The 26,182-nt window shown below is 49.9% G+C and overlaps 1 protein-coding gene across 1 annotated transcript in view; it reads left to right on the plus strand.

The window, feature by feature from the left end:
• LOC140390348 (uncharacterized) overlaps positions 1–26,182 on the plus strand; it is a 222,817-nt gene that overhangs the window by 103,601 nt on the left and 93,034 nt on the right. The window contains exon 13 of the mRNA XM_072475420.1: positions 17,171–17,363. Coding sequence (XP_072331521.1) covers positions 17,171–17,363 — 193 coding nt within the window. The remainder of the gene's footprint in view (positions 1–17,170; positions 17,364–26,182) is intronic.

The following is a 26,182-nucleotide window of genomic DNA, read 5'->3' on the forward strand; positions in this document are numbered from 1 at the left end:
GTCCATTTCCCTCGGGGACCATCGGCACACTGACTGGGGTCTCTCAGTTCTCAATCGGGGGATATCTATAACCTGTCGGCTGGAAACCGAGGAGGTCTATTTTGCGGTGATCTGCTGTCGGCACCGGTGACACCTGCGCAGCAGAAGCAGTGATGGACATGGAGGAGGTAAATCAAATTGGGAAGGACTGTCCCATTCACCTGCCCCTGACAGTCCCTCTCACTGTGAATTCAAAAATCGTGGGAAATGCACAAAGCTCACAAAAGAGAATTCTCGGTTGGCGAGTTTGACGTTGAACTGGTCGATCCGGTTCTTATCAGACTCTTCCGTGACTTCCTGGCAAGACCCAGGGACCTGTGCAGGAGCTGAAGTTTCGATCCCTACCAGTCCCACACAGCAGACTGCCCTTCTTACTCCACTCCGGGAACGTGAGTGAGAAGTTGCGGATGAGAAGAGGGCAGACGGGTTGGCTGTAGAAAGGGAGGCTTTCGAACATGCCATTGAGCTGCGAGCGAGCTGACAAAAGAAAAGGCACACCCTCATCAAGATATAGCGGTGTCAGCATAAACTGTGACAGCTAATGTGACGGCTGAGCTGCTAACCGCAAAGTGGCCTCTATTATCACAATCAACACGTTTTCTCACATCCTGTGTTGAAGTCTTGTCCTCTCTCTCTCTTTGTCCGCCCGTCCCTTCCCACCTCTGGTTGATGTGAGTGTGAAATGCCCAAGGTTTTAGAGCACAATATGACCCCGCACGCAGTGCTCTCTGCACCCATCCCTCCACCCCTCTCCGCCCAGTGTGAAGGGAACCAGCACCCCCAATCCACAGTGGAATGAAGACTCACAATTATCTAGCAGCAGTCGCAATCTCAGGACATTGCAAAGGGCTCAACCAGCATGAGAGTAATTTATTGCAGTTGTAATATGGGAATCACAGCAAACAAAGAGTGCACAGCAGGATCCCAAAACCAGCAATGTTGACAATAACCAAATATTCTCTCGTGCTGATCTTTGAGAGATAAACATGGACCAGCACACCAGGGAGAACTCCCCTGCTCTTCTTCACTGCAGTGTTGTGACACCCTTCACAACAACATGATGGGACCTTGGCATATCCGAAAGTCTGACAGTTCAGAATTCTGTGACAGTATTGGCCCTCTGCCATGGCAGCTCAGGACTGACTCTCTGATAGTGCAGCACTCCCTCAGTATTGACCCTCTGACAGTGCAGCACTCCCTCAGTACTGACCCTCTGACAGTGCAGCACTCCCTCAGTACTGACCCTCTGACAGTGCAGTGCTCCCTCAGTACTGACCCTCTGACAGTGCAGCACTCCCTCAGTACTGACCCTCTGACAGTGCAGCACTCCCTCAGTACTGACCCTCTGACAGTGCAGCACTCCCTCAGTACTGACCCTCTGACAGTGCAGCACTCCCTCAGTACTGACCCTCTGACAGTGCAGCACTCCCTAAGTACTGACCCTCTGACAGTGCAGCTCTCCCTCAGTACTGACCCTCTGACAGTGCAGCACTCCCTCAGTACTGACCCTCTGACAGTGCACACTCCCTCAGTACTGACCCTCTGATAGTGCAGCTCTCCCTCAGTACTGACCCTCTGACAGTGCAGCTCTCCCTCAGTACTGACCCTCTGACAGTGCAGCACTCCCTCAGTACTGACCCTCTGACAGTGCAGCACTCCCTCAGTACTGACCCTCTGACAGTGCAGCACTCCCTCAGTACTGACCCTCTGACAGTGCAGCACTCCCTCAGTACTGACCCTCTGACAGTGCAGCACTCCCTCAGTCCTGACCCCCTGACGGTGTAGCACTCCCTCAGTACTGACCCTCTGACAGTGCAGCTCTCCCTCAGTACTGACCCTCTGACAGTGCAGCACTCCCTCAGTCCTGACCTCCTGATGGTGTAGCACTCCCTCAGTACTGACGCTTTGACAGTGCTGCTCTCCCTCAGTACTGACCCTCTGACAGTGCAGCACTCTCTCAGTACTGACCCTCTGACAGTGCAGCACTCCCTCAGTCCTGACCCCCTGATGGTGTAGCACTCCCTCAGTCCTGACCCCCTGATGGTGTAGCACTCCCTCAGTACTGACGCTTTGACAGTGCTGCTCTCCCTCTGTACTGACCTTTTACAGTGCAGCACTCCCTGAGTACTGACCCTTTTACTGTTTAGCACTCCGTCAATACTGACTCCTACAATGCTGATAGTGGAATGCCAGCATTGTATCCTACCGAATATTGTTGTCTGTTGTCTTCCACGGAGAGTAGTATTACGTGGGGTGTAAACCACCATTCCACACAAATCTATCAGTCTCCTGATGGGAGCGCGATAATATTGTGAATCTCTGCTCACAGATTTGCCTCATCTCCTGGTTTATCTGCATAAAATATGCGCAGGAGCAGGCTATGGTTCTGCAGTGAGTGGCCGATCTTATGAAGAAAGGTGGAGCCTGTTGGGCCTACATTTATAGGAGTTTACAAGAATGATCGTGAAGGTGCTTGACAGGGTAGATGCTGAGATGATGTTTCCCCTCGTGTGGGAATCTAGAACTGGGCGGCAAGGTTACAAAATAAAGGCGGCGGGATTCTCCGACCCCCCCCCCCCCCCCCCCCCCCCCCCCCGCCGGGTCGTAGAATCCCCGTTGGGGGGGGGGGGGGGGGGGGGGGCGGCGTGAATCCCGCCCCTCCTCTCCGACGCCAGCTGCCGTATTCTATGGCGGCGGTTTTCGGGCGGGGATCAAGCCACACCGGTCGGGGGCCGTTGGCAGCGGCCCCCCCCCTGGCAATTCTCCGGGCCCCGATGGGCCGAGCGGCCGTCGGTTTCCGGCCTCTCCCGCCGGCGTGGATTGGACATGGTCCCACACGGCGGGACCTGGCTGGTAAGTTGGCTGGTGCGGTCCTCGGTGGGGTGCGGGGGGGGGGGATCTGACCCCTGGGTGGGGGGGCCCCCCCATGGTAGTCTGGCCCGCGATCGGGGCCCACCGATCTGCGGATGGGCCTGTGCCATGGGGGCACTTCTTCCTTCCGCGCCGGCCCTTGTAGGGCTCCTCCATAGCTGGCGCGGAGAAGATACCCCCCCCCCCCGCCCCCGCCCTGCGCAGGCGCCAGGACATTCTGGCCGCTCTGCGCATGCTGGACAACGCCGGCGGTTCTGCGCATGCGCTAACTCGCGCAGTCCCTTCGGCGCCGGCTCGCGCGGCGCCAACCCCTCCGCCGTCGTCCTAGCCCCGGAAGTGCGGAGAACTCCCCAACTTCCAGTCGGCCCGGCACCGGAGTGGTTCGCGCCGTATTTTACGCCGCCGTCGGGCCATCGCGCCAATTCGGGAGAATCCCGCCTCGGGTCTCTCACTGCAGGCAGGAATGTGGAGGAATTTCTTCTCTGTTTGTGTTTGGAATTTTCCTTTCAATAGAGCAGTGGAGCTTGGGTCAGCCATTATATTCATGGCTGATTTGACCTTTAAGGGTGTCAAGGTTGATGGGGAAGTAAAGAAAGTAGAACTAAGGCCCCAGTCAAGTCAGCAATGATTTTATTGAATGGTAGAGCTGGCTCAACCGGCCAAATGGTAAACATCCTTTTTCTTACGTATTTATAATTTTAAATTCATTTCCGGGATGTGGGGGTCGCTGGTTAGGCCAGCATTCATTGCCCATCCCTCGTTGCCCTTCTGAAGGTGGTGGTGAGCTGCCTTCTTGAACAGCTGCCGCCCCTGAGGTGTAGGTACACCCATTATGCTGTGAGAGAGGGAGATCCAAGATGCCGCCCCAGCGACAGTGAAGGATCGGTGATATATTTCCAAGTCAGGATGGTGTGTGACTTGGAGGGGAACCTCCAGGTGGTGGGGTTCCCAGGTATCTGCTGCTCTTGTCTTTCTAGATGGTAGTGGTCGTGGGTTTGGAAGGTGCTGTCTAAGGAGCCTTGGCGAGTTAGTGCAGTACATCTTGTGGATGGTACACACGGCTGTCACTGTCAGTGGTGGAGGATTTGAATGTTTGTGGAAGGAGAAGCAATCAAGTGGGGCTGCTTTATCCTGGATGTTGTTGGAGCTGCACTCATCCAGGCAAATGGAGAATATTCCATTACACTCCTGACTTGTGCCTTGTAGATGGTGGACTGACTTTGGGGGGGTGTCAGGAGGTGAGTTATTCACCACGGGTTCCTACCCTTTGACCTGCTCTGGTAGCCGCAGTATTAATGTGGCTAGTCCAGTTCAGTTTCTGATCAATGGTAACCCCCAGGATGTTGATTGTGGGGGATTCAGCGATGGTAATCTCATTGAATGTCAAGGGGCAGTGGTTAGACCCTCTCTCATTATTGCCTGGCACTTGTGTGGCGCAAATGTACCTTGCCACTTGTCAGCCCAAGCCTGGATGTTGTCCAGGTCTTGCTGCATACATGGACTGCTTCAGTATCTGAGGAGTCGCAAATTCTTCTGTCAGAGTTAATTGTCTTCTACTCCTCGGTTAGAAAATAAATGTTGACTTCCGGGTGCGGCGATGACCAGCTGAGTCGCACGTTTCGGCAGCTCCCTGTGAAACGGACTTTTGGGCTTTTGATAGGAGCCCCAACGGCAATTTTGACGGCTAAAAACACTGTGCGGTAAACCAGAAGGGAATCCCCCCTGGATACGGATGGAAAAAGGAGGAGAAAGTGGCCGGATTGCAGTGGATCCTTTAGAACAGCGGCAAGGAAGGCAAGCAAAAACCAAGATGGCGTCGGAAGGTGGCAGTTTAACATGGGGCCCTGAACAACAAGAGTTCTTGAAATGCTGTGTGGAAGAGCTCAAAAAGGAAATGAAGAAAGAGCTGTTGGCCCCGATACTACATCCGATCAAAGGGCTAAAGGAGGAACAAAAGACCCAGGAGCGGGAGCTTCAGGTCGTGAAGGCAAAGGCAGCCGAGAATGAGGACGACATACAGGGCCTGGTGGTGAAGACGGAGATGCATGAGGCACATCAGAAACGATGTGTGGAAAGGTTGGAGGCACTGGAGAACAACGCAAGGAGGAACAACCTGAGGATTCTTGGTCTTCCTGAAGGTGCGGAGGGAGCGGACGTCGGGGCATATGTGAGCATGATGCTGCACTCGTTAATGGGAGCGGAGGCCCCGGCGGGTCTGTTGGAGGTGGAGGGAGCATACCGAGTGATGGTGCGAGGACCAAGAGCAGGAGAAATTCCCAGAGCCATAGTGGTGAGATTCCTCCGTTTTAAGGATAGAGAAATGGTCCTTAGATGGGCAAAGAAAACTCGGAGCAGTAAATGGGAGAACACGGTGATCCGCGTTTATCAAGACTGGAGTGCGGAGGTGGCGAGAAGGAGGGCGAGCTTTAATCGGGCCAAGGCGGTGCTTCATAAAAAGAAGATAAAATTTGGAATGCTGCAACCGGCAAGAGTGTGGGTCACATATCGAGGGAGGCACCACTACTTTGAGACGGCGGATGAAGCGTGGACTTTTATTGTGGAAGAAAAACTGGAATGAGCGGGTTATTAAAAAGAAGTTTTGAACAAAGTGGTGGGGCGAATGTGGGGGGCGAAGAGGTGGGTTAAAAAGGGGGGAAAGAGGAGTTTTATGTACTAATCCTGCGATGTGGTAACTTTTCTCTCTTCCACAAGTGGTGATGGGGGAGGAGGGGAGGTGGAGGAGATGGGGCGTTGGCCATTGGGGGCGGGGCCAAGGGAGAAGCGCGGGCTTGGTTCCCGCGCTATGATAATCATGGCGGGAATAGAGAAGCAGGAAGGAGGGGGCGTCGCACGGTGCGAGCCGAGGTCACGGGGGGAAGCCGAGGTCGGCCAGAGTTTGCTGACTTCTGGGAGCAACATGGGGGGAGTAATTACGCTAGCGGGGGATCTAGCGGGGGGGGGGGGGGTGGGAGGGGGGAATTACTGGGTTGCTGCTGCTGGGGAGAGGGGGGAGCTGGTATGGGAGGGGATGGGCGGGGGGGCACCGCCTGGGGGAGATACAGCTGCGTGGGAACCGGGTGAGGAGCTGGAAAAAGGGGATGGCTAATCGACAAGGGGGGGGGGTAGGAAGCCCCCCAACCCGGCTGATCACGAGGAACGTGAGAGGGCTGAACGGGCCGATAAAGAGGGCACGGGTACTCGCACACCTTAAGAAACTTAAGGCAGATGTGGTTATGTTACAGGAAACGCACCTGAAACTGATAGACCAGGTTAGGCTACGCAAAGGATGGGTGGGGCAGGTGTTCCATTCGGGGCTAGATGTGAAAAACAGGGGGGTGGCTATATTAGTGGGGAAGCGGGTAATGTTGGAGGCAAAGATTATAGTGGCGGATAACGGGGGCAGATACGTGATGGTGAGTGGCAAACTACAGGGGGAGACGGTGGTTTTGGTAAACGTATATGCCCCGAACTGGGATGATGCCAATTTTATGAGGCGGATGCTAGGACGCATTCCGGACCTAGAGATGGGAAAGCTGATAATGGGGGTAGATTTTAATACGGTGTTGGAACCAGGGCTGGATAGGTCGAAGTCCAGGACTGGAAGGAGGCCGGCAGCAGCCAAGGTGCTTAAAGATTTTATGGAGCAGATGGGAGGTGTAGACCCATGGAGATTTAGCAGACCTAGGAGTAAGGGGTTCTCGTTTTTCTCCTATGTCCATAAAGTCTACTCGCGAATAGACTTTTTTGTGCTGGGAAGGGCGTTGATCCCGAAGGTGAGGGGAACGGAGTATACGGCTATAGCCATTTCGGATTACGCTCCACATTGGGTAGACTTGGAGATAGGGGAGGAAACAGGAGGGCGCCCACCCTGGAGAATGGACATGGGACTAATGGCAGATGAGGGGGTGTGTCTAAGGGTGAGGGGGTGCATTGAAAAGTACTTGGAACTCAATGATAATGGGGAGGTCGAGGTGGGAGTGGTCTGGGAGGCGCTGAAGGCGGTGGTTAGAGGGGAGCTGATATCAATAAGGGCACATAAAGGGAAGCAGGAGAGTAAGGAACGGGAGCGGTTGCTGCAAGAACTTTTGAGGGTGGACAGACAATATGCGGAAGCACCGGAGGAGGGACTATACAGGGAAAAGCAAAGGCTACATGTAGAATTTGACTTGCTGACTACGGGCACTGCAGAGGCACAATGGAGGAAGGCACAGGGTGTACAGTACGAATATGGGGAGAAGTGCGAGCAGGTTGCTGGCACACCAATTGAGGAAAAGGGGAGCAGCGAGGGAAATAGGGGGAGTGAGGGATGAAGAAGGAGAGATGGAGCGGGGAGCGGAGAGAGTGAATGGAGCGTTCAAGACATTTTATAAAAAATTATATGAAGCTCAACCCCCGGATGGGAAGGAGAGAATGATGGGCTTTTTGGATCGGCTGGAATTTCCCAAGGTGGAAGAGCAGGAAAGGGTGGGACTGGGAGCACAGATCGAGGTAGAAGAAGTGGTGAAAGGAATTAGGAGCATGCAGGCGGGAAAGGCCCCGGGACCGGATGGATTCCCAGTCGAATTCTATAGAAAATATGTGGACTTGCTCGCCCCGGTATTGACGAGGACCTTTAATGAGGCAAAGGAAAGGGGACAACTGCCCCCGACTATGTCTGAAGCAACGATATCGCTTCTCTTAAAGAAGGAAAAGGACCCGCTACAATGCGGGTCCTATAGACCTATTTCCCTCCTAAATAGGTGGGGGAGCAGCCCCAAGTCGTGGTCCACATTGGCACTAACGACATAGGTAGGAAAGGGGATAAGGATGTCAGGCAGGCTTTCAGGGAGCTAGGATGGAAGCTCAGAACTAGAACAAACAGAGTTGTTATCTCTGGGTTGTTGCCCGTGCCATGTGATAGTGAGATGAGGAATAGGGAGAGAGAGCAATTAAACACGTGGCTACAGGGATGGTGCAGGCGGGAGGGATTCAGATTTCTGGATAACTGGGGCTCTTTCTGGGGAAGGTGGGACCTCTACAGACAGGATGGTCTACATCTGAACCTGAGGGGCACAAATATCCTGGGGGGGAGATTTGTTAGTGCTCTTTGGGTGGGTTTAAATGAATGCAGCAGGGGCATGGGAACCTGGATTGTAGTATTAGGGTAAGGGAGAATGAGAGTATAGAGGTCAGGAGCTCAGATTTGACGTCGCAGGAGGGGGCCAGTGTTCAAGTAGGTGGTTTGAAGTGTGTCTACTTCAATGCCAGGAGTATACGAAATAAGGTAGGGGAACTGGCAGCATGGGTTGGTACCTGGGACTTCGATGTTGTGGCCATTTCGGAGACATGGATGGAGCAGGGACAGGAATGGATGTTGCAGGTTCCGGGGTTTAGGTGTTTTAGTAAGCTCAGAGAAGGAGGCAAAAGAGGGGGAGGTGTGGCGCTGCTAGTCAAGAGCAGTATTACGGTGGCGGAGAGGATGCTAGATGGGGACTCATCTTCCGAGGTAGTATGGGCTGAGGTTAGAAACAGGAAAGGAGAGGTCACCCTGTTGGGAGTTTTCTATAGGCCTCCAAATAGTTCTAGGGATGTAGAGGAAAGGATGGCGAGGATGATCCTGGATAAGAGCGAAAGTAATAGGGTAGTTATTACGGGAGACTTTAACTTTCCAAATATTGACTGGAAAAGATATAGTTCGAGTACATTAGATGGGTCGTTTTTTTGTACAGTGTGTGCAGGAGGGTTTCCTGACACAGTTTGTTGACAGGCCAACAAGAGGCGAGGCCACATTGGATTTGGTTTTGGGTAATGAACCAGGCCAGGTGTTGGATTTGGAGGTAGGTGAGCACTTTGGGGACAGTGACCACAATTCGGTGACGTTTACGTTAAGGATGGAAAGGGATAAGTATACACCGCAGGGCAAGAGTTATAGCTGGGGGAAGGGAAATTATGATGCCATTAGAAGTGACTTGGGGGGGATAAGGTGGAGAAGTAGGCTGCAAGTGTTGGACACACTGGATAAGTGGAGCTTGTTCAAGGATCAGCTACTGCGTGTTCTTGATAAGTATGTACCGGTCAGGCAGGGAGGAAGGTGCCGAGCGAGGGAACCGTGGTTTACCAAAGAAGTGGAATCTCTTGTTAAGAGGAAGAAGGAGGCCTATGTGAAGATGAGGTGTGAAGTTTCAGTTGGGGCGATGGATAGTTACAAGGTAGCGAGGAAGGATCTAAAGAGAGAGCTAAGACGAGCAAGGAGGGGACATGAGAAGTATTTGGCAGGAAGGATCAAGGAAAACCCAAAAGCTTTCTATAGGTATGTCAGGAATGAGCGAATGACTAGGGACAGAGTAGGACCAGTCAAGGACAGGGATGGGAAGTTGTGTGTAGAGTCTGAAGAGATAGGCGAGATACTAAATGAATATTTTTCGTCAGTATTCACTCAGGAAAAAGATAATGTTGTGGAGGAGAATGCTGAGCTCCAGGTAAATAGATTAGATGGCATTGAGGTACGTAGGGAAGAGGTGTTGGCAATTCTGGACAGGCTGAAAATAGATAAGTCCCCGGGACCTGATGGGATTTATCCTAGGATTCTCTGGGAGGCCAGGGAAGAGATTGCTGGACCATTGGCTTTGATTTTTATGTCATCATTGGATACAGGAATAGTGCCAGAGGACTGGAGGATAGCAAATGTGGTCCCTTTGTTCAAAAAGGGGAGCAGAGACAACCCCGGCAACTATAGACCGGTGAGCCTCACGTCTGTAGTGAGTAAAGTCTTGGAGGGGATTATAAGAGACAAGATTTATAATCATCTAGATAGGAATAATATGATCAGGGATAGTCAGCATGGCTTTGTGAAGGGTAGGTCATGCCTCACAAACCTTATCGAGTTCTTTGAGAAGGTGACTGAACAGGTAGACGAGGGTAGAGCAGTTGATGTGGTGTATATGGATTTCAGCAAAGCGTTTGATAAGGTTCCCCACGGTAGGCTATTGCAGAAAATACGGAGGCTGGGGATTGAGGGTGATTTAGAGATGTGGATCAGAAATTGGCTAGCTGAAAGAAGACAGAGGGTGGTGGTTGATGGGAAATGTTCAGAATGGAGTTCTGTCACAAGTGGAGTACCACAAGGATCTGTTCTGGGACCGTTGCTGTTTGTCATTTTTATCAATGACCTAGAGGAAGGCGCAGAAGGGTGGGTGAGTAAATTTGCAGACGATACTAAAGTCGGTGGTGTTGTCGATAGTGTGGAAGGAAGTAGCAGGTTACAGAGGGATATAGATAAGCTGCAGTGCTGGGCTGTGAGGTGGCAAATGGAGTTTAATGTAGAGAAGTGTGAGGTGATTCACTTTGGAAGGAAAAACAGGAATGTGGAATATTTGGCTAATGGAAAAGTTCTTGAAAGTGCGGATGAGCAGAGGGATCTAGGTGTCCATGTACATAGATCCCTGAAGGTTGCCACCCAGGTTGATAGGGTGGTGAAGAAGGCCTATGGAGTGTTGGCCTTTATTGGTAGAGGGATTGAGTTCCGGAGTCAGGAGGTCATGTTGCAGCTGTACAGAACTCTGGTATGGCCGCATTTGGAGTATTGCGTACAGTTCTGGTCACCGCATTATAGGAAGGACGTGGAGGCTTTGGAACGTGTGCAGAGGAGATTTACCAGGATGTTGCCTGGTATGGAGGGAAAATCTTATGAGGAAAGGCTGATGGACTTGAGGTTGTTTTCGTTAGAGAGAAGAAGGTTAAGAGGAGACTTAATAGAGGCATACAAAATGATCAGAGGGTTAGATAGGGTGGACAGTGAGAGCCTTCTCCCGCGGATGGAAATGGCTAGCACGAGGGGACATAGCCTTAAACTGAGGGGTAATAGATATAGGACAGAGGTCAGGGGTAGGTTCTTTACGCAAAGAGTAGTGAGGCCGTGGAATGCCCTACCTGCTACAGTAGTGAACTCGCCAACATTGAGGGCATTTAAAAGTTTATTGGATAAACATATGGATGATAATGGTATAGTGTAGGTTAGATGGCTTTTGTTTCGGTGCAACATCGTGGGCCAAAGGGCCTGTACTGCGCTGTATTGTTCTATGTTCTATGTTCTAAATGTAGATGCCAAGATCCTGGCCAAGGTAATGGCAATGAGAATAGAGGAATGTGTTCCGGGGGTGGTCCACGAGGACCAAACTGGGTTTGTGAAGGGGAGACAGCTGAACACGAATATACGGATACTGTTAGGGGTAATGATGATGCCCCCACCAGAGGGGGAAACGGAGATAGTAGTGGCGATGGATGCCGAGAAAGCATTTGATAGAGTGGAGTGGGATTATTTGTGGGAGGTGTTGAGGAGATTTGGTTTTGGAGAGGGGTATGTTAGATGGGTGCAGCTGTTGTATAGGGCCCCGATGGCGAGCGTGGTCACGAATGGACGGGGATCTGCATATTTTCGGCTCCATAGAGGGACAAGGCAGGGATGCCCTCTGTCCCCATTATTGTTTGCACTGGCGATTGAGCCCCTGGCGATAGCGTTGAAGGGTTCCAAGAAGTGGAGGGGAGTACTTAGAGGAGGAGAAGAACACCGGGTATCTTTGTATGCGGACGATTTGTTACTATATGTGGCAGACCCGGCGGAGGGGATGCCAGAAATAATGCGGATACTTGTGGAGTTTGGGGATTTTTCAGGGTATAAATTGAACATGGGGAAAAGTGAGTTGTTTGTGGTGCATCCAGGGGAGCAGAGTAGAGAAATAGAGGACCTACCGTTGAGGAAGGTAACAAGGGACTTTCGTTACCTGGGGATCCAGATAGCCAAGAATTGGGGCACATTGCATAGGTTAAATTTAACGCGGTTGGTGGAACAAATGGAGGAGGATTTCAAGAGATGGGATATGGTATCCCTGTCACTGGCAGAGAGGGTGCAGGCGGTTAAGATGGTGGTCCTCCCGAGATTCCTCTTTGTGTTTCAGTGCCTCCCGGTGGTGATCACAAAGGCTTTTTTAAAAAGGATTGAAAAGAGCATCATGGGTTTTGTGTGGGCCGGGAAGACCCCGAGAGTGAGGAAGGGATTCTTACAGCGTAGCAGGGATAGGGGGGGCTGGCACTACCGAGCCTAAGTGAGTACTTTGGGCCGCTAATATTTCAATGGTGAGTAAGTGGATGGGAGAGGAGGAGGGAGCGGCATGGAAGAGATTAGAGAGGGCGTCCTGTAGGGGGACTAGCCTACAGGCTATGGTGACAGCCCCATTGCCGTTCTCACCGAGGAACTACACCACAAGCCCGGTGTTGGTGGCTACACTGAAGATTTGGGGACAGTGGAGACGGCATAGGGGAAAGACTGGAGCCTTGGGGGGGTCCCCGATAAGAAACAACCATAGGTTTGCCCCGGGGGGAATGGATGTGGGATATGGAATGTGGCAAAGAGCAGGAATAACGCAACTGAAAGATCTGTTTGTGGATGGGAAGTTCGCGAGTCTGGGAGCGCTGACCGAGAAATATGGATTGCCCCAAGGGAATGCATTCAGGTATATGCAACTGAGGGCTTTTGCGAGGCAACAGGTGAGGGAATTCCCGCAGCTCCCGACACAAGAGGTGCAGGACAGAGTGATCTCAAAGACATGGGTGGGGGATGGTAAGGTGTCAGATATATATGGGAAATGAGGGACGAAGGGGAGACTATGGTAGATGAACTAAAAGGGAAATGGGAAGAAGAGCTGGGGGAGGAGATCGAGGAGGGACTGGTGGCAGATGCCCTAAGCAGGGTAAACTCGTCGTCCTCGTGTGCAAGGCTAAGCCTGATTCAGTTTAAGGTATTACACAGGGCGCATATGACTGGAGCACGGCTCAGTAAATTTTTTGGGGTGGAGGATAGGTGTGTGAGGTGCTCGAGAAGCCCAGCGAATCATACCCATATGTTTTGGTCATGCCCGGCACTACAGGGGTTTTGGATGGGGGTGACAAAGGTGCTTTCAAAAGTAGTGTGGGTCCGGGTCGAACCAAGCTAGGGGTTGGCTATATTTGGGGTTGCACAAGAGCCGGGAGTGCAGGAGGCGAGAGAGGCCGATGTTTTGGCCTATGCGTCCCTAGTAGCCCGGCGCAGGATATTGCTAATGTGGAAAGAAACCAAGCCCCCGGGGGTGGAGACCTGGATAAATGACATGGCAGGGTTTATAAAGCTAGAGCGGATTAAGTTCGTTCTAAGGGGGTCGGCTCAAGGGTTCACCAGGTGGTGGCAACCGTTCGTCGAATACCTCGCAGAAAGATAGATGGAATGGAAAAAAGAAGGCAGCAGCAGCAGCCCAGGATCGGGGGGGGGGGGGGGGGGGTGGGGGGGGGAGGGGGGGGGGGAGAGGAGGAACCAGAAAGACTCTCAGGGTTGTTAATATATACTGTATAATATGTATAGGTCGTTGCTACAGATAATTATATATTGGACTGTTAAATTATATTTTTGGAGAGTGTTACTTGTGATAAGGCAGTTGCCAATTAGGGTTAGTTTTCATTTTTGTTATTTATTACTTATTCATTTTCTGTTTATAAAATAGGTCATTGTTATTTGTGTTGTTATAATATTGTGTAAAGGATGCACAATGTACTGTGTTGGTTGACCAAAAATTTTCAATAAAATATTTAAAAAAAAAAAAGAAAATAAATGTTAATCATGCAATTGTAAAAGGTTTACGGCACAGTCAGAGACCACCCAGCCTGAATCCCCTTTCCACCACTTGGTCCCTAGTGTCATGTGAGAGTACCTTTAAGAAATGAGCGTTTATAAATGGGTGTGTATATAAATATCTGTAGTGAGAGCACCTTTAAGAAATGAGTGTTTATAAATGGGTGTGTATATAAATATCTGTAGTGAGAGTACCTTTAACAAATGGGTGTTTATTACTGCAGTGATGTCAGAGAGTGGGTGGAGCTAGGATGTCTGTCAGCTTTTTACTTTCGTTTTTGAACAGGCTGCAGGGTGTGTTTTAGTTTCATTTTCAGTGTTGGAGCTGAAGCCAGATGGAGCAGGTGTACTGCTGTTCTCTCTGCCATCAAAAGACTATCTCTTGATCATTTGGTGAATTCAGAATTATAAATGTTTCCAGTAGTGACTTTAACCTGATGTGCTTCTGATAAAGGTTTTGTTTTTACGTCGTATGGATGTTAAAAAGGAAAGCTTAAAGGTTTACTTAGTGTTGAAGTCTTTGCAGGTTGTACCTGAATTAATGGTTGCTAAGATGTTCACTGTATGTTTTAAAAAGGTTAACTTGAGTTCATAGAATAAACATTGTTTTGCTTTTAAAAAATACTTTTCCATTTCTGCTGTGCCACACCTGCAGAGTGGGCAGTGTGCTCCCCCGACTACAATCTATTACAAGTTGTGGGTCAGGTGAACTCCATGATACACTTTGGGGTTCTCTAATCCTTGGCCCGTAACACTAGAACCTGCAGGCTACGGCACTTTAGGTGCATTTCCAGAGGGTATACTTTTACTACCTCCTCAGGCAGTGAGTTCCATCCAGACCCTCATAACCTCTGCTCAGGTAAATAGGCCCTTTGCATCTACTCTGTCTTGTCCAGACTCCTCATAATCTTCCACATCTCAATCAGCTCTCTTCTCAGCCTCCTTTGCTGGAGCGGAATCCCGGCCTATTTAAACTTCCTTCGCAGCTACAACTATCCAGGTACTAAGTGCCTCAACATGGCCTTACCTTCATCACCATCAGACTTTCAAACCTGGGCTGGCTCAGCCTTTAAGGATATCAATCTCGCAAGTTGGCATAAGCTGTCTCCCAAAATACACAGGGTCTGATACTCAGACCTGCTGCGCTGAACATAAGAACATAAGAACTAGGAGCAGGAGTAGGCCATCTGGCCCCTCGAGCCTGCTCCGCCATTCAATGAGATCATGGCTGATCTTTTGTGGACTCAGCTCCACTTTCCGGCCCGAACACCATAATCCTTAATCCCTTTATTCTTAAAAAACTATCTATCTTTATCTTAAAAACATTTAATGAAGGAACCTCTACTGCTTCACTGGGCAAGGAATTCCATAGATTCACAACCCTTTGGGTGAAGAAGTTCCTCCTAAGCTCAGTCCTAAATCTACTTCCTCTTATTTTGAGGCTATGCCCCCTAGTTCTGCTTTCACCCGCCAGTGGAAACAACCTGCCCGCGTCTATCCTATCTATTCCCTTCATAATTTTATATGTTTCTATAAAATCCCCCCTCATCCTTCTAAATTCCAACGAGTACAGTCCCAGTCTACTCAACCTCTCCTCGTAATCCAACCCCTTCAGCTCTGGGATTAACCTAGTGAATCTCCTCTGCACACCCTCCAGCGCCAGTATGTCCTTTCTCAAGTAAGGAGACCAAAACTGAACACAATACTCCAGGTGTGGCCTCACTAACACCGTATACAATTGCAGCATAACCTCCCTAGTCTTAAACTCCATCCCTCTCGCAATGAAGGACAAAATTCCATTCGCCTTCTTAATCACCTGTTGCACCTGTAAACCAACTTTTTGCGACTCATGCACTAGCACACCCAGGTCTCTCTGCACAGCAGCATGTTTTAATATTTTATCATTTAAATAATAATCCCTTTTGCTGTTATTCCTACCAAAATGGATAACCTCACATTTTTCAGCATTGTATTCCATCTGCCAGACCCTAGACCATTCACTTAGCCTATCCAAATCCCTCAGCAGACTTCCAGTATCCTCTGCCCTTTTTGCTATACCACTCATCTTAGTGTCGTCTGCAAACCTGGACACATTGCCCTTGGGATTGATGGGATTAAGCATCCCTCCCTGCATAGAACAGGCTGACTGTCGAGTGCTGCCCGTGTTGCCTCAACACCTGACATGTGTTTCTACCCCTCAGTTGCCCAGATAGCCTCATGCCGTTGCTGAGAATATTAAGAATGCCCTGTCTCTGGGCAACGAGAGAGAGAAAGAAACAGAGAGGCGCAAAGAGACCTTTTTTTAAGCGCTCTACTTTAAGCCTGTGAGATATCTTTTCTCATGACGCTGTCGATCTAAATGGCCACATTGGGATTACATTACGATGTGACCTTAAGGGACAGCAGCACAAAGTCATCAGTGTCATGATATGCAGACACACACATAATGATATACAGGTAGGCACAGACAGGCAGCTAATGGACACAGAGAACAGGACATGACCAATAAGCAGGCAGGATACTCAGGGGTGGGATCTGACTATAAAAGACACGAGGCGCTCACACTCCACCTCTTTCCACTGATGAACATCTGGAGAGTCAGTCAAGGGTGTTGTTACAATGGCACACCTCCACCACGTGGCTAAGAGCTAGTCTGGTTCAGTCAGACAGAGTAACCACACTTAAGTTAGCAGAGAGTCGAACTCAAAGATAACTGTGCTAACTGTGCTATTAGTTCAATAAATCTGATAGAACTAACTTCAAGGCCTGGAGTATCTTTTTGATCTAAGCTGCATCCAGTTGCAGCCAGTGTTAGACCAGTGTACCTAACACGACAATCAGAAGGGGCGTGCGTCATCCGATCCAGTCTCAGTTTCACTTTTGCTGGTGAGCAGCAGAACACAGCACAGCTCTGATGGCTCCAAGCTCCCTGTTCATGAACAAATTTGCCTGGTCTCAGTACATGAAACCACAACACGATTTCTTCTGAGCGATTGGCACTGATATCATTCTTCGAATACAAAAACCGGAGCACGAGTGTCCTTTACATCTGGCTCAGACTACTCCCCTGCCGTATCCATAGACGAGGCCTGGGACTTAACATGCTGGAAATATCTCACAATAACGCACAATGCTTGCAACGGAGTGCGATTATCCTGTCTTTGAATGACTAATGAACGCTTCTGTGCATCATTGAGAAAAATGTGGGCCGTTCGCTGGTGGCGGGTTCCCTGGTCCCACTGGCACGCCCATGGGTTTCCCACCGGTTTGGGTGGCTGCAATGGAAAATCCCATTGACAAGCGGCGTAAATAAAGAATCCCGCCACCAGCTAACGGCACGCCAAACTCGCTGCCCTCGGCAGTAGTGCGGCGGACTCGCTACGGAGAATTCCGTCCATGGATACCGCTCTTGGGAAGAAATGCTGAACCAAACGCGACACAACTATTATAAGCTTTACTATGAGTTCATAAAGCCCCACTGAAGCGCCTTGGGCATTTGATAATGTTAGAGGCGCTATAGGAATGTAAGTTGCTGTTTGAAAAGTTCAACTCGGGCAACACAGGCCAAAGCTCATTTTCAAAAGAGGCGACGAACCATTTTTTGACCCATTGTTTCAATTGCAGGCTTTCGGTGTGATGTTGGCATCGACGAGTGCGCCTCCAGTCCTTGTCACAATGGCGGCACCTGCGAGGACGGGGTGAATGGGTTCTCCTGCGTCTGTCCAGATGGGTATTACGACCCACAGTGCTTCTCGAGAGTCGACGAGTGCAAAAGCAACCCATGCGCTCAAGGGACCTGCCTCAGCAACGTCAACGGGTATGAAAATGGGGGTCAGGGGTTGAAGGGCAGGGGTCAGTGAAGGTGGGGGGGGGGAGTGGCTCGAATACCCATTGATGTATTATATATGTTGGATTAACATGGACTGCAACTCGATCACTTGAAAACAGGCTTCCAATGCTGTAGATGGTTCAACACTGCTTTATTAAACTTGCCGAGTAATATACACAGTTTGCTGTGGGCCGACACTCTATTAATCTAAGCTTGCTAACCTTGGTCTGGCTTGCTCTGTGCCATGTGTAGTAGGTGCTGACTGTACATTGCACCCTGACTGTTGCTACAGCTATCACCAGTACGAAGAGGCCGAGCCTTCCTGCCTCGTGTGTTTTATACTGGTAATGTACCCTGTAGTGTCCTGCCTGGTGATTGGTTGCTCTGTATTCTGTGGTGATTGGTTCCTGTGTGTGTCCATCACTGCCTGTCTGTATCTCATTATGAACATGAGTGCATATTATGACACCCATCACAATGCAAGCAGGAAAATAGATCTCCTAAAAGGGGAACCGATCTCTATTTTTTTGTGGCGAGAGGGTTTGTGGGTGCAAGGAGGAATTTCATGATACTGCAACAAGCACAAATCATTGCAACTTCAATAAATGTCATCTGCCCCTCAGTGGTAACACACACCAATTTTCATACATTTTATATATTTGATCAGCTTTAACGCAGTGCAATGATGACATCAGTTTCTAAGCGTGCAGGAACTTAATTTACTGTTTGATACAATGCTTTAAAAAGTCTATTCCCATGCTTCTAGCTCAGCTTCTAGTAGCTTCTATATATTTGTTTATTTTATTCTTGAGTCCACACTTAACCAATCACGCACAGTGAACGTAGATTAGCCGACAGACAAACACAATCAAACACAGAAGAATTGAACCATTGAACACCAAGGGCGGGATCGTCCAGCCCACCAGTCTTCCAATGTTGCACGTCCCCACCGGCAGCCAAATTCTCCGTCCCCGCAGCCGGCCAATGGGGTTTCCCGTTGGAGCCACCTCACACCGCCGGGAAACCCACGGGCGTGGTTGCAGCGCCGGCAGACTGGAGGATTCCGCCGTGGCCCACCGATCCACGGGCGGGCCTGTGCCGTGGGGGCACTCTTTCCCCTCCGCGTCGGCCATCGCCTCCGCGCTGGCTGACGCGGAGGTGACCCACCCCCCTGCACATGCACAGGGATGATGTCGGCAACCGCTGACGCTCCCGCGCATGCGCGGACTTCCGCCGGCCGGCAGAGTCCCTTCAGCCCTGGCTGGAGTGGCGCCAAATGCCTTCCACGCCAGCCGGCGGGACGGCAACCACTCCGGCGCAAGCCTAGCCCCTAAAAGTGAAGGCCTAGCCCTTAAAGGTGCACTCTGCACCTTTGGGGCGGCCCGACGCCGGAGTGGTTCCCACCACTCCATCCCGCCGGGACCCACCGCCCCGCCGGGTAGGGGAGAATCCCGCCCAGGGAAACACGTTTGGGCGGAGAATAGGTCCCAACGCCAAAATCGCGGCGGGCGCGATTTGACGCCAAATCGCAATTCTCCGTCACCTCAACAGTGGCACCCATGAAGTTCAGAACGCACGTACTGCAAACACGGTTTGCATATCATTAGCAGGCCTGACCTGGTATTCCCCGGGGCCTCCGCCTTCCTCCGCCTCCGATGGCCCGAGTTCCCGACTGCACGGTTCACTTTTAAAATGGCGAAACCGGCGTCGTGGCTGCTGAGGGAGATAGAGAGGATATGGAAAGTGTCCAATATCACCATAGTTGTGTCGCTAGCCAGGTGGTTTCTGCCAGGGCCGGGGGGAGTAGCGGACATTTGCCAGGAGGTGGGCTGTGGGGTCAGGGTGGACGGGCACGGAACACCATTGTCACAGCTGGAAAGGCATGCCGCTGCACACGAGGCTGGCTGCCTAATGTGAACTTAGGGCCACGGGTCATATAGGTGTCCGTCCAGGCCACCCGCTAGATGCCCTCTGGCCACAGACGACCCAACAGCTGTATGGGCACGCTCTAGCACAACTAGTGCCACCTTGTTGGCTGGGATGAGTGTGTGTGGGGAGTGTAATGTGTATATGCAGCTGGGATGAGTGTGTGTGGGGAGTGTAATGTGTATATGCAGCTGGGATGAGTGTGTGTGGGGAGTGTAATGTGTATATGCAGCTGGGATGAGTGTGTGTGGGGAGTGTAATGTGTATATGCAGCTGGGATGAGTGTGTGTGGGGAGTGTAATGTGTATATGCAGCTGGGATGAGTGTGTGTGGGGAGTGTAATGTGTATATGCGGCTGCAGCTCGTCAGCCTCCCGGGTGTCAATCACGGACCTGACGAATCCCGCACCATTTTTCATTGGAATCGATTGTGTTCCACGTAGAGCCGGTGCGCTAGCCCCTCCACAGTCGCTGGTTAGTCCAGGTTTAGCCCCAGTTTTGCTGTCATAAAAGTTCATGAATCCTGCCCCGGCATCAACACAACAGTCACGTTCGGCGGTCATCCGGAGAATCCATTTTGACGCTGGAATCAGAGGGGGGGGGGGGGCGCTATTTTTCCGATGTGCCACCCCCTGAAAACGGCCTACTTGTGGAGTCCGTCACCTGTGGCCCTCCCCCGATGCTCCGCCCCCGATGGGCCGAATTCCCGACGGCGTGGGACACGTGTCCTCACAACTTTCGGGGACCTTGTGTGGCGGATGCGGACTGAGTCCAGCGCTGCTACAGATGGGGGGGGGAGCCGTTCCGCTGACAGGAGGGGCTTCGATGGGGGCTGGGAGGACTGGTGGGGGGGTGGCAAGGTTGGTCGCAGGGGGTGGGGGGCAGTTTTTGGCAGGCCGGGGTCTGTGCGAGGCTGGCGCCACATTGTGCTGCGCGGTCGGCACAGGCCGCCGCCCTGCCCACGTGGCGGCCACGGCCCCGGCAATTCTGCGGCCGCATCCGCAGGTAAAGCCGGGGGCTTTGCGCGGCGCGGCTGCTCGTCCCCCACCGGGCGGAACATCGGTGCAGGGGGCGGCGCTGACCGTCTGGTCACACGGACCCTGCAGACAGAGCTGCAGAATCGGAGAATCCAGCTCTCAGGATCGGAGGATCCAGCAGAAGACCTTTTTAAAAAACTAACGCAACAAACCTTTGCCCATGAAGTCACATTATAGAGTTCAACTTGTCCGGCTTTTTAAAGTATGGATATAGCCTTTGAGAAATGCAGGCCTCTGGCGCCTTCATTGGGATCCGTGAATTTGAGGTGGTGGATTCTGCGTGGTCAGCTTGGTGAGGTGAATGACCAACATCTCAATCCCTGATCGGGAAAGGAAATGTCCTCACAATCACTGATCCGCTCTCTATCAAGTATCTTGCGTTCCACGTTGTGTTGTCATAGATGCATGGAATCCCTACAGTGCAGAAAGAAGCCATTCGGCCCATCGAGTCTGCACCAACCCTCCGCCGCCCTATCCCCATAATCCCCTAACCTTTGAACACTGAGGAGCAATTTTAGCATGGCCAATCCATCCCACAGATAATTGTTGGTACTGAGCAATTGCTTGCTATGTTTTGATCTTTACAGAGATGATTAAAATTTATGGTCGAATTTTGCTGTTCAGTGCATGCCCCATCTCCAACTCCAAATAGTGGTCCCAAGGCACATGTCCAGCTTGTCTGAGTATGTTTTTACTTTACCTTGTCACTTGGCGATTTTTCCTGCTTTTGTTTTGATATTCCCGTTGGATAGCAGGGATGGATTAAGAATGGGGAGCAGCATGCGGAAGTTCCGGGCACCAGTTCAGCTGGTGTCTTCCTGGTCAGTGGGTACAGACTGGATCGATATGTGTGGAATGGGAAACTAATGGATTGTTGAAACGCTTTTGCCCTGTGACATATGAGCTCTCCGGCTGCCCTTTATCACCCTGTTAAATCGTTCAATGCCACCATTTGATGGGTTGTATTACAATGCCTGATGCTGGTATGTCCCACAGCCTGCGAGGAACTCTGTGACCTGAGTGGAAACTGTTTGGAAGTGATTTTCCGGCGGCAGCCTTGCTTCGATCTGCTACCAACATGTCTTGTTTGTGTTACCACACTTTGATGAGCCTTTGCTTACTCTATGATTGTCTTGGGGTAGTTGGTGTAAATGAAGGACCTCTATGACTCTATAAGTGGTGGAAAATGGGATTAGAATACTTAGGTGTTTGTTATTGACTGGCGCAGGCACAATGAGCCTTTTCTGTGCTATAGACACCTGTTATATTACCGTTGGTGGCAATATGTTGTTGTTCTTTGCGTTTTGATCAAGAATGGTCCGTTGAGTTGATGACAAAGAAACCACCAATCTTTAGATTGAATCAAAACTAATTTATTGGATAATGATTAATTAAATGAAGTTCGCACACGCTACTGAGCTTTAACTAGCAATAAAGTAATAATGAATCTGTCTAGCAGTAATCTATAATCTAGTATAACTAATGATATCCTTGTGTTAACTCTCTCTAATCTAAACTACTCCACAAGCTGTTCTCAGTCTTTCTCCTTAGCTAACTACCCAGCATTCCCTGAGGTGTTATATTTATACTGAGAACTGGTGGTGCCCTCTAGTGTTTGATTTACACTGAGATGTAATAATTAACCCTTCACTGGCGTGCCTATGTACATATCATTGCAACACCTATGATTCTTTGACTCGATTTACAAAGGCCACTGGGTAAGTGTCATGTGAGAGTACCTTTAAGACATAAGTGTTTAAGAAATGTACCTTTAAGAAATGGGTGTTTATCAGTGATGTCAGAGTGTGGGTGGAACTGGGCTGTCTGTCAGCTTTTTACTTTCGCTTTTGAGCAGCCTGTTATAGAGTGAGTTTTTGGTTTAGCTTTCAGTGTTGGAGCTGAAACCAGACAGAGCAGGTGCACTGTTGATCTCTCTGCCATGAAAAGACTATCTCTTGATCATTTGGTGAATTCAGAATTATAAATGTTCTCCGTAGTGAATGTAAACCTGATGTGCTTCTGTTAAAAGGTGTTTCTTTTGTCTTCTGGATGTTGTTTGGGAAGTTATTGAGGATTACTTAGTGGTGTATTCTTTGGGTGTTGTATTTGAATTAATGGCTGCTAAGATGTTCACTCTATGTTTTAAAAAGGTTAACTTGAGTTCATAGAATAAACATTGTTTTGCTTTAAAAAGTAATTTTCCATTTCTGCTGTACCACACCTGTAGAGTGGGCCGTGTGCTCCTCATACCACAATCTATTAAAAGTTATGGGTCAGGTGAACTCCATGATACACTTTGGGGTTCTCTAAATCCTGGCTCATGACAGTAAGCATGTGGCTTCCAGGACACTGACTATTCTCCATCTTGTTCTCTTGGTGCCTCTTAGTCACCTCACTCTAGATATCACGTTTATTACCATTAACATATGGTCATACTAACACATCCATTCATCCATTGCTCTATATCTACTCCAATCACCCCCTCAATGGTTTCATTCTTTTGCTCAACTATTTATATTACCAACATCTGTAAAGCTCCCGCACTGTTTATAGTTTCTAACCAAATCCTGCCTGCACCTCCCTCAACCCCACCTGCCACTTTAACTCACTGTCACCAAAGGCTTCAATCTCCAACAGTATTCATAAGTTCAGAAGATTTAGGAGCAAAATGAGGCCATTTGGCCCATCGAGTCTGCTCCGCCGTTCGATCATGGCTGATCTCATCCTGGCCTTAACTCCACTGCCCTGCCCATTCTCCATAACCCTTCAACCCATTACCATTTAAAAATCTGTCTAACTCCTCCTTAAATTTACTCACTGTCCCTGCACGCACCGCGCTCTAGGGTAGCGAATTCCACAGATTCACAACCCTTTGGGAGAAGTAGTTTCTCCTCAACTCTGTTTTCAATTTGCTACCTCTTATTCTAAGATTATGACCTCTCGTTTTAGAATGCCCCACAAGAGACAGCATCAGCTCCACGTCTACTTTATCCATAACTTTTAGCATCTTGTGTACCTCAATTTGATCTCCCCTCATTCTTCTAAACTCTAGAGAGTATAGGCCTAAACTGTTCACTCTCTCCTCATCCGACAAACCCCTCGTCTCTGGATTCAATCTAATGAACCTCCTCTGAACTGCCTCCAATACCACAACATCTTTCATCAAATAAGTGCACCAAAACTGTGCACAATACCCCAGGTGCAGTCTCACCAATGCCTTGTCTAGTTGCAACTGACCTTCCTTCCATTGATACTCTATTCCTTTAGCTTTCAGTGCCAACGTTCCATTTGCTTTCTTGACTATCTGCTGCAGCTGCATGCTAGTTTTCTGTGACTCACGCACACGGACAGCCAGATCCCTCTGCATCGGAGCTCCCCAAAGTCTCTCTTCATTTCGATAATAAGTTGCCTTCCCATTTTTCCAACCAAAATGCATGACCTCACACTTATCCACGTTAAACTGTATTTGCCACATTTTGGCCCACTCTCCTAACCTATCTATATCCATTTGAAAGGTTCTTATTTCCTCATTGCAATTTACTGACCCACTTATTTTTGGGTCGTCTGCAAATTTGGCTATTGAACCTTCTATCCCTGTATCCAAGTCGTTAATATATATTGTAAATAACTGGGGCCCAAGGACCGAACCCTGTGGCACTCCACTAGTTATATCTTACCATCCGGAAAAAGACCCACTTTCCCCGGCTCTCTGTCTTCTGTCCATCAGCCAGTCTTCTATCCAAGCTAATAAATTACCCCTAACCCCATATGGTCTGAACCTGTGAATTAACCTCCTGTGCGGCATCTTATCAAATGCCTTCCGGAAGTCCAGATATACTACATCTACAGGATCCCCATTATCCTGTCAAAGTCAATATTTTCCCGCTTCTGTAGTAGAAAGATACAACACACTCGTTAAGACAGAATAACAAGCTTTATTTTTGAAAACAACTGCATGCAGTAATGGCTGAAACTTGTAGTCCGAGAGCAGTCAACAAAACTGCTGAGTCTTTCACAAGTTCCGCGCTTTCGCGGAGAATTCGCTCAATATTTATACATTATCTTTATCAAGATTATGTGACAACAGTATGGTCAGGAGTTTGATCAGAAATACAAATGGAAGCAAAGACCAGACCATGTTTGGTCATATCACTCATACCATTATTTAGTCCTCGGAGGGAACATTGAAAGGTCAGAATAGACTTGTTTCTTCTTGAACTTATCTTTGTTTTAAATTTCTACGGCCCTGGGTTATGACGAGTTAGCTTTATCAGGAGTTGCCGAGGTCCGGTGTTTTGGAATGGCTCGACCTTCACTGATCTTTTCAGACTTCAAGTTGTGCAGAGTTGGCCTACGTCCATACTAGTCTGAAAATGGTTAGGGCAGCATTCTTTACCTGGGCCTGGGGAGCTGGAATGAGTAGTTTCAGCCTTTCTTGTATTGTATCAAACCTTTTGACCAGTCTTCCTATTGACCAGTTTTCCCATCATGCCATTACTTAATTCGTACCATATCACAATCCACTTTGCTTGTTCCATCTTCGACGAACTCTAAAAAATTAGTCGTACATGAATTGCCCTTCACAAAACCATGTTCTCGCCTCTCTCGGACAATGTTGTGGATGTATACATTCCCTTATCGTCTTGGAATGCAAACACGTTGGTGGAGTGGGATATCAGTTTCTGACAACTGCTGAGATCTTTGGCGCAGCTCCAACAACACTCAAGTAGCTCGACACCATCCAGGACGAAACAACTCCCACTTGACTTGTCATCTCTTCCAAAAACATGTATTCCCTCCATCGCTGATGCAATGGCAGCAGCGTGCACCATCAACAAGATGCACCGCAGGAACTCACCAAGGCCCCTTTGAGAGCACCTCCCAAATCCACGACCTCTACCATCTAGAAGAACAAGGGCAGCAGATACCTGGGGATGCCACCACCTAGAAGAACCCCTCCAAGCCTCTCTTCTTTGAAGACCTGCATGTTTTTCCAAAATGTCTCCACTTTAAGTATGAGTCCATGATCGGGGCCCACCGATCTGCGGGTGGGCCTGTGCCGTGGGGGCACTCTTTCCCTCCGCGCCGGCCTCTGTACGCCATGGCCGGCGCGGAGAAGAAACCCCCTGCGCATGCGCCAGAACACGCTGGCGGTCCTACGCATGCGCCAACCCTGCCGGCGCCGGCCTAGCCCCCAGACGTGCAGAGGAGTTCGCACCTTCCGGGCGGCTCGCGGCCAGAGTGGTTCACGCCACTATTTGGCTCCGGTATGGGCCCCCCCGCCGATCGCTTGATCCGGGCTGGATTTTCCGTTTAAAGACCTAATAGAGGTCTTTAAAATGATGAGGGGTTTTGAGAGAACGGATACAGAGGGTTTCCTCGTAATGAAGGGCAGAGCTAGGGGACCGCAATGCAAGAAATCCAAGTGGAAATTCAGAAGAAACATCTCCATCCAGTGAGTGGGAGAATATGGAACACAGGGAGTGGTCGAAGTGAGGATGATAGCTGCAATTAAAGGGAGGGTTAATATAAGAGAGAAAAGAGGATCGAGGCTCATAATGTTAGAGTTAGTGGAAAGATGGGAGGATGCTAGAGAGGAGCATAGACATCAGCATGGACAGGTGGGGCCTGTTGGATGACCCGGATCCTGGGCCGTGAAGCGCTACAATCCCTTCTTTCTGGGGGTTGTAACCCCGTAAGAGCTGACGTCACCCTTCCGTCAGGGTCGCGGTCTCACGAAGCTGAACGCCACCCGGCGTGTTTGCCTTCCTGCCGAGTGACTTCTCCTGGGCTGTTTATCCTGAGAGTGGTGACCGGGCTCCTGCTGCGAGGCCAGCATCGACGA

Source organism: Scyliorhinus torazame, chromosome 14, assembly GCF_047496885.1.
Source record: "Scyliorhinus torazame isolate Kashiwa2021f chromosome 14, sScyTor2.1, whole genome shotgun sequence".
In the NCBI taxonomy this organism is placed as follows: Eukaryota; Metazoa; Chordata; class Chondrichthyes; order Carcharhiniformes; family Scyliorhinidae; genus Scyliorhinus; species Scyliorhinus torazame.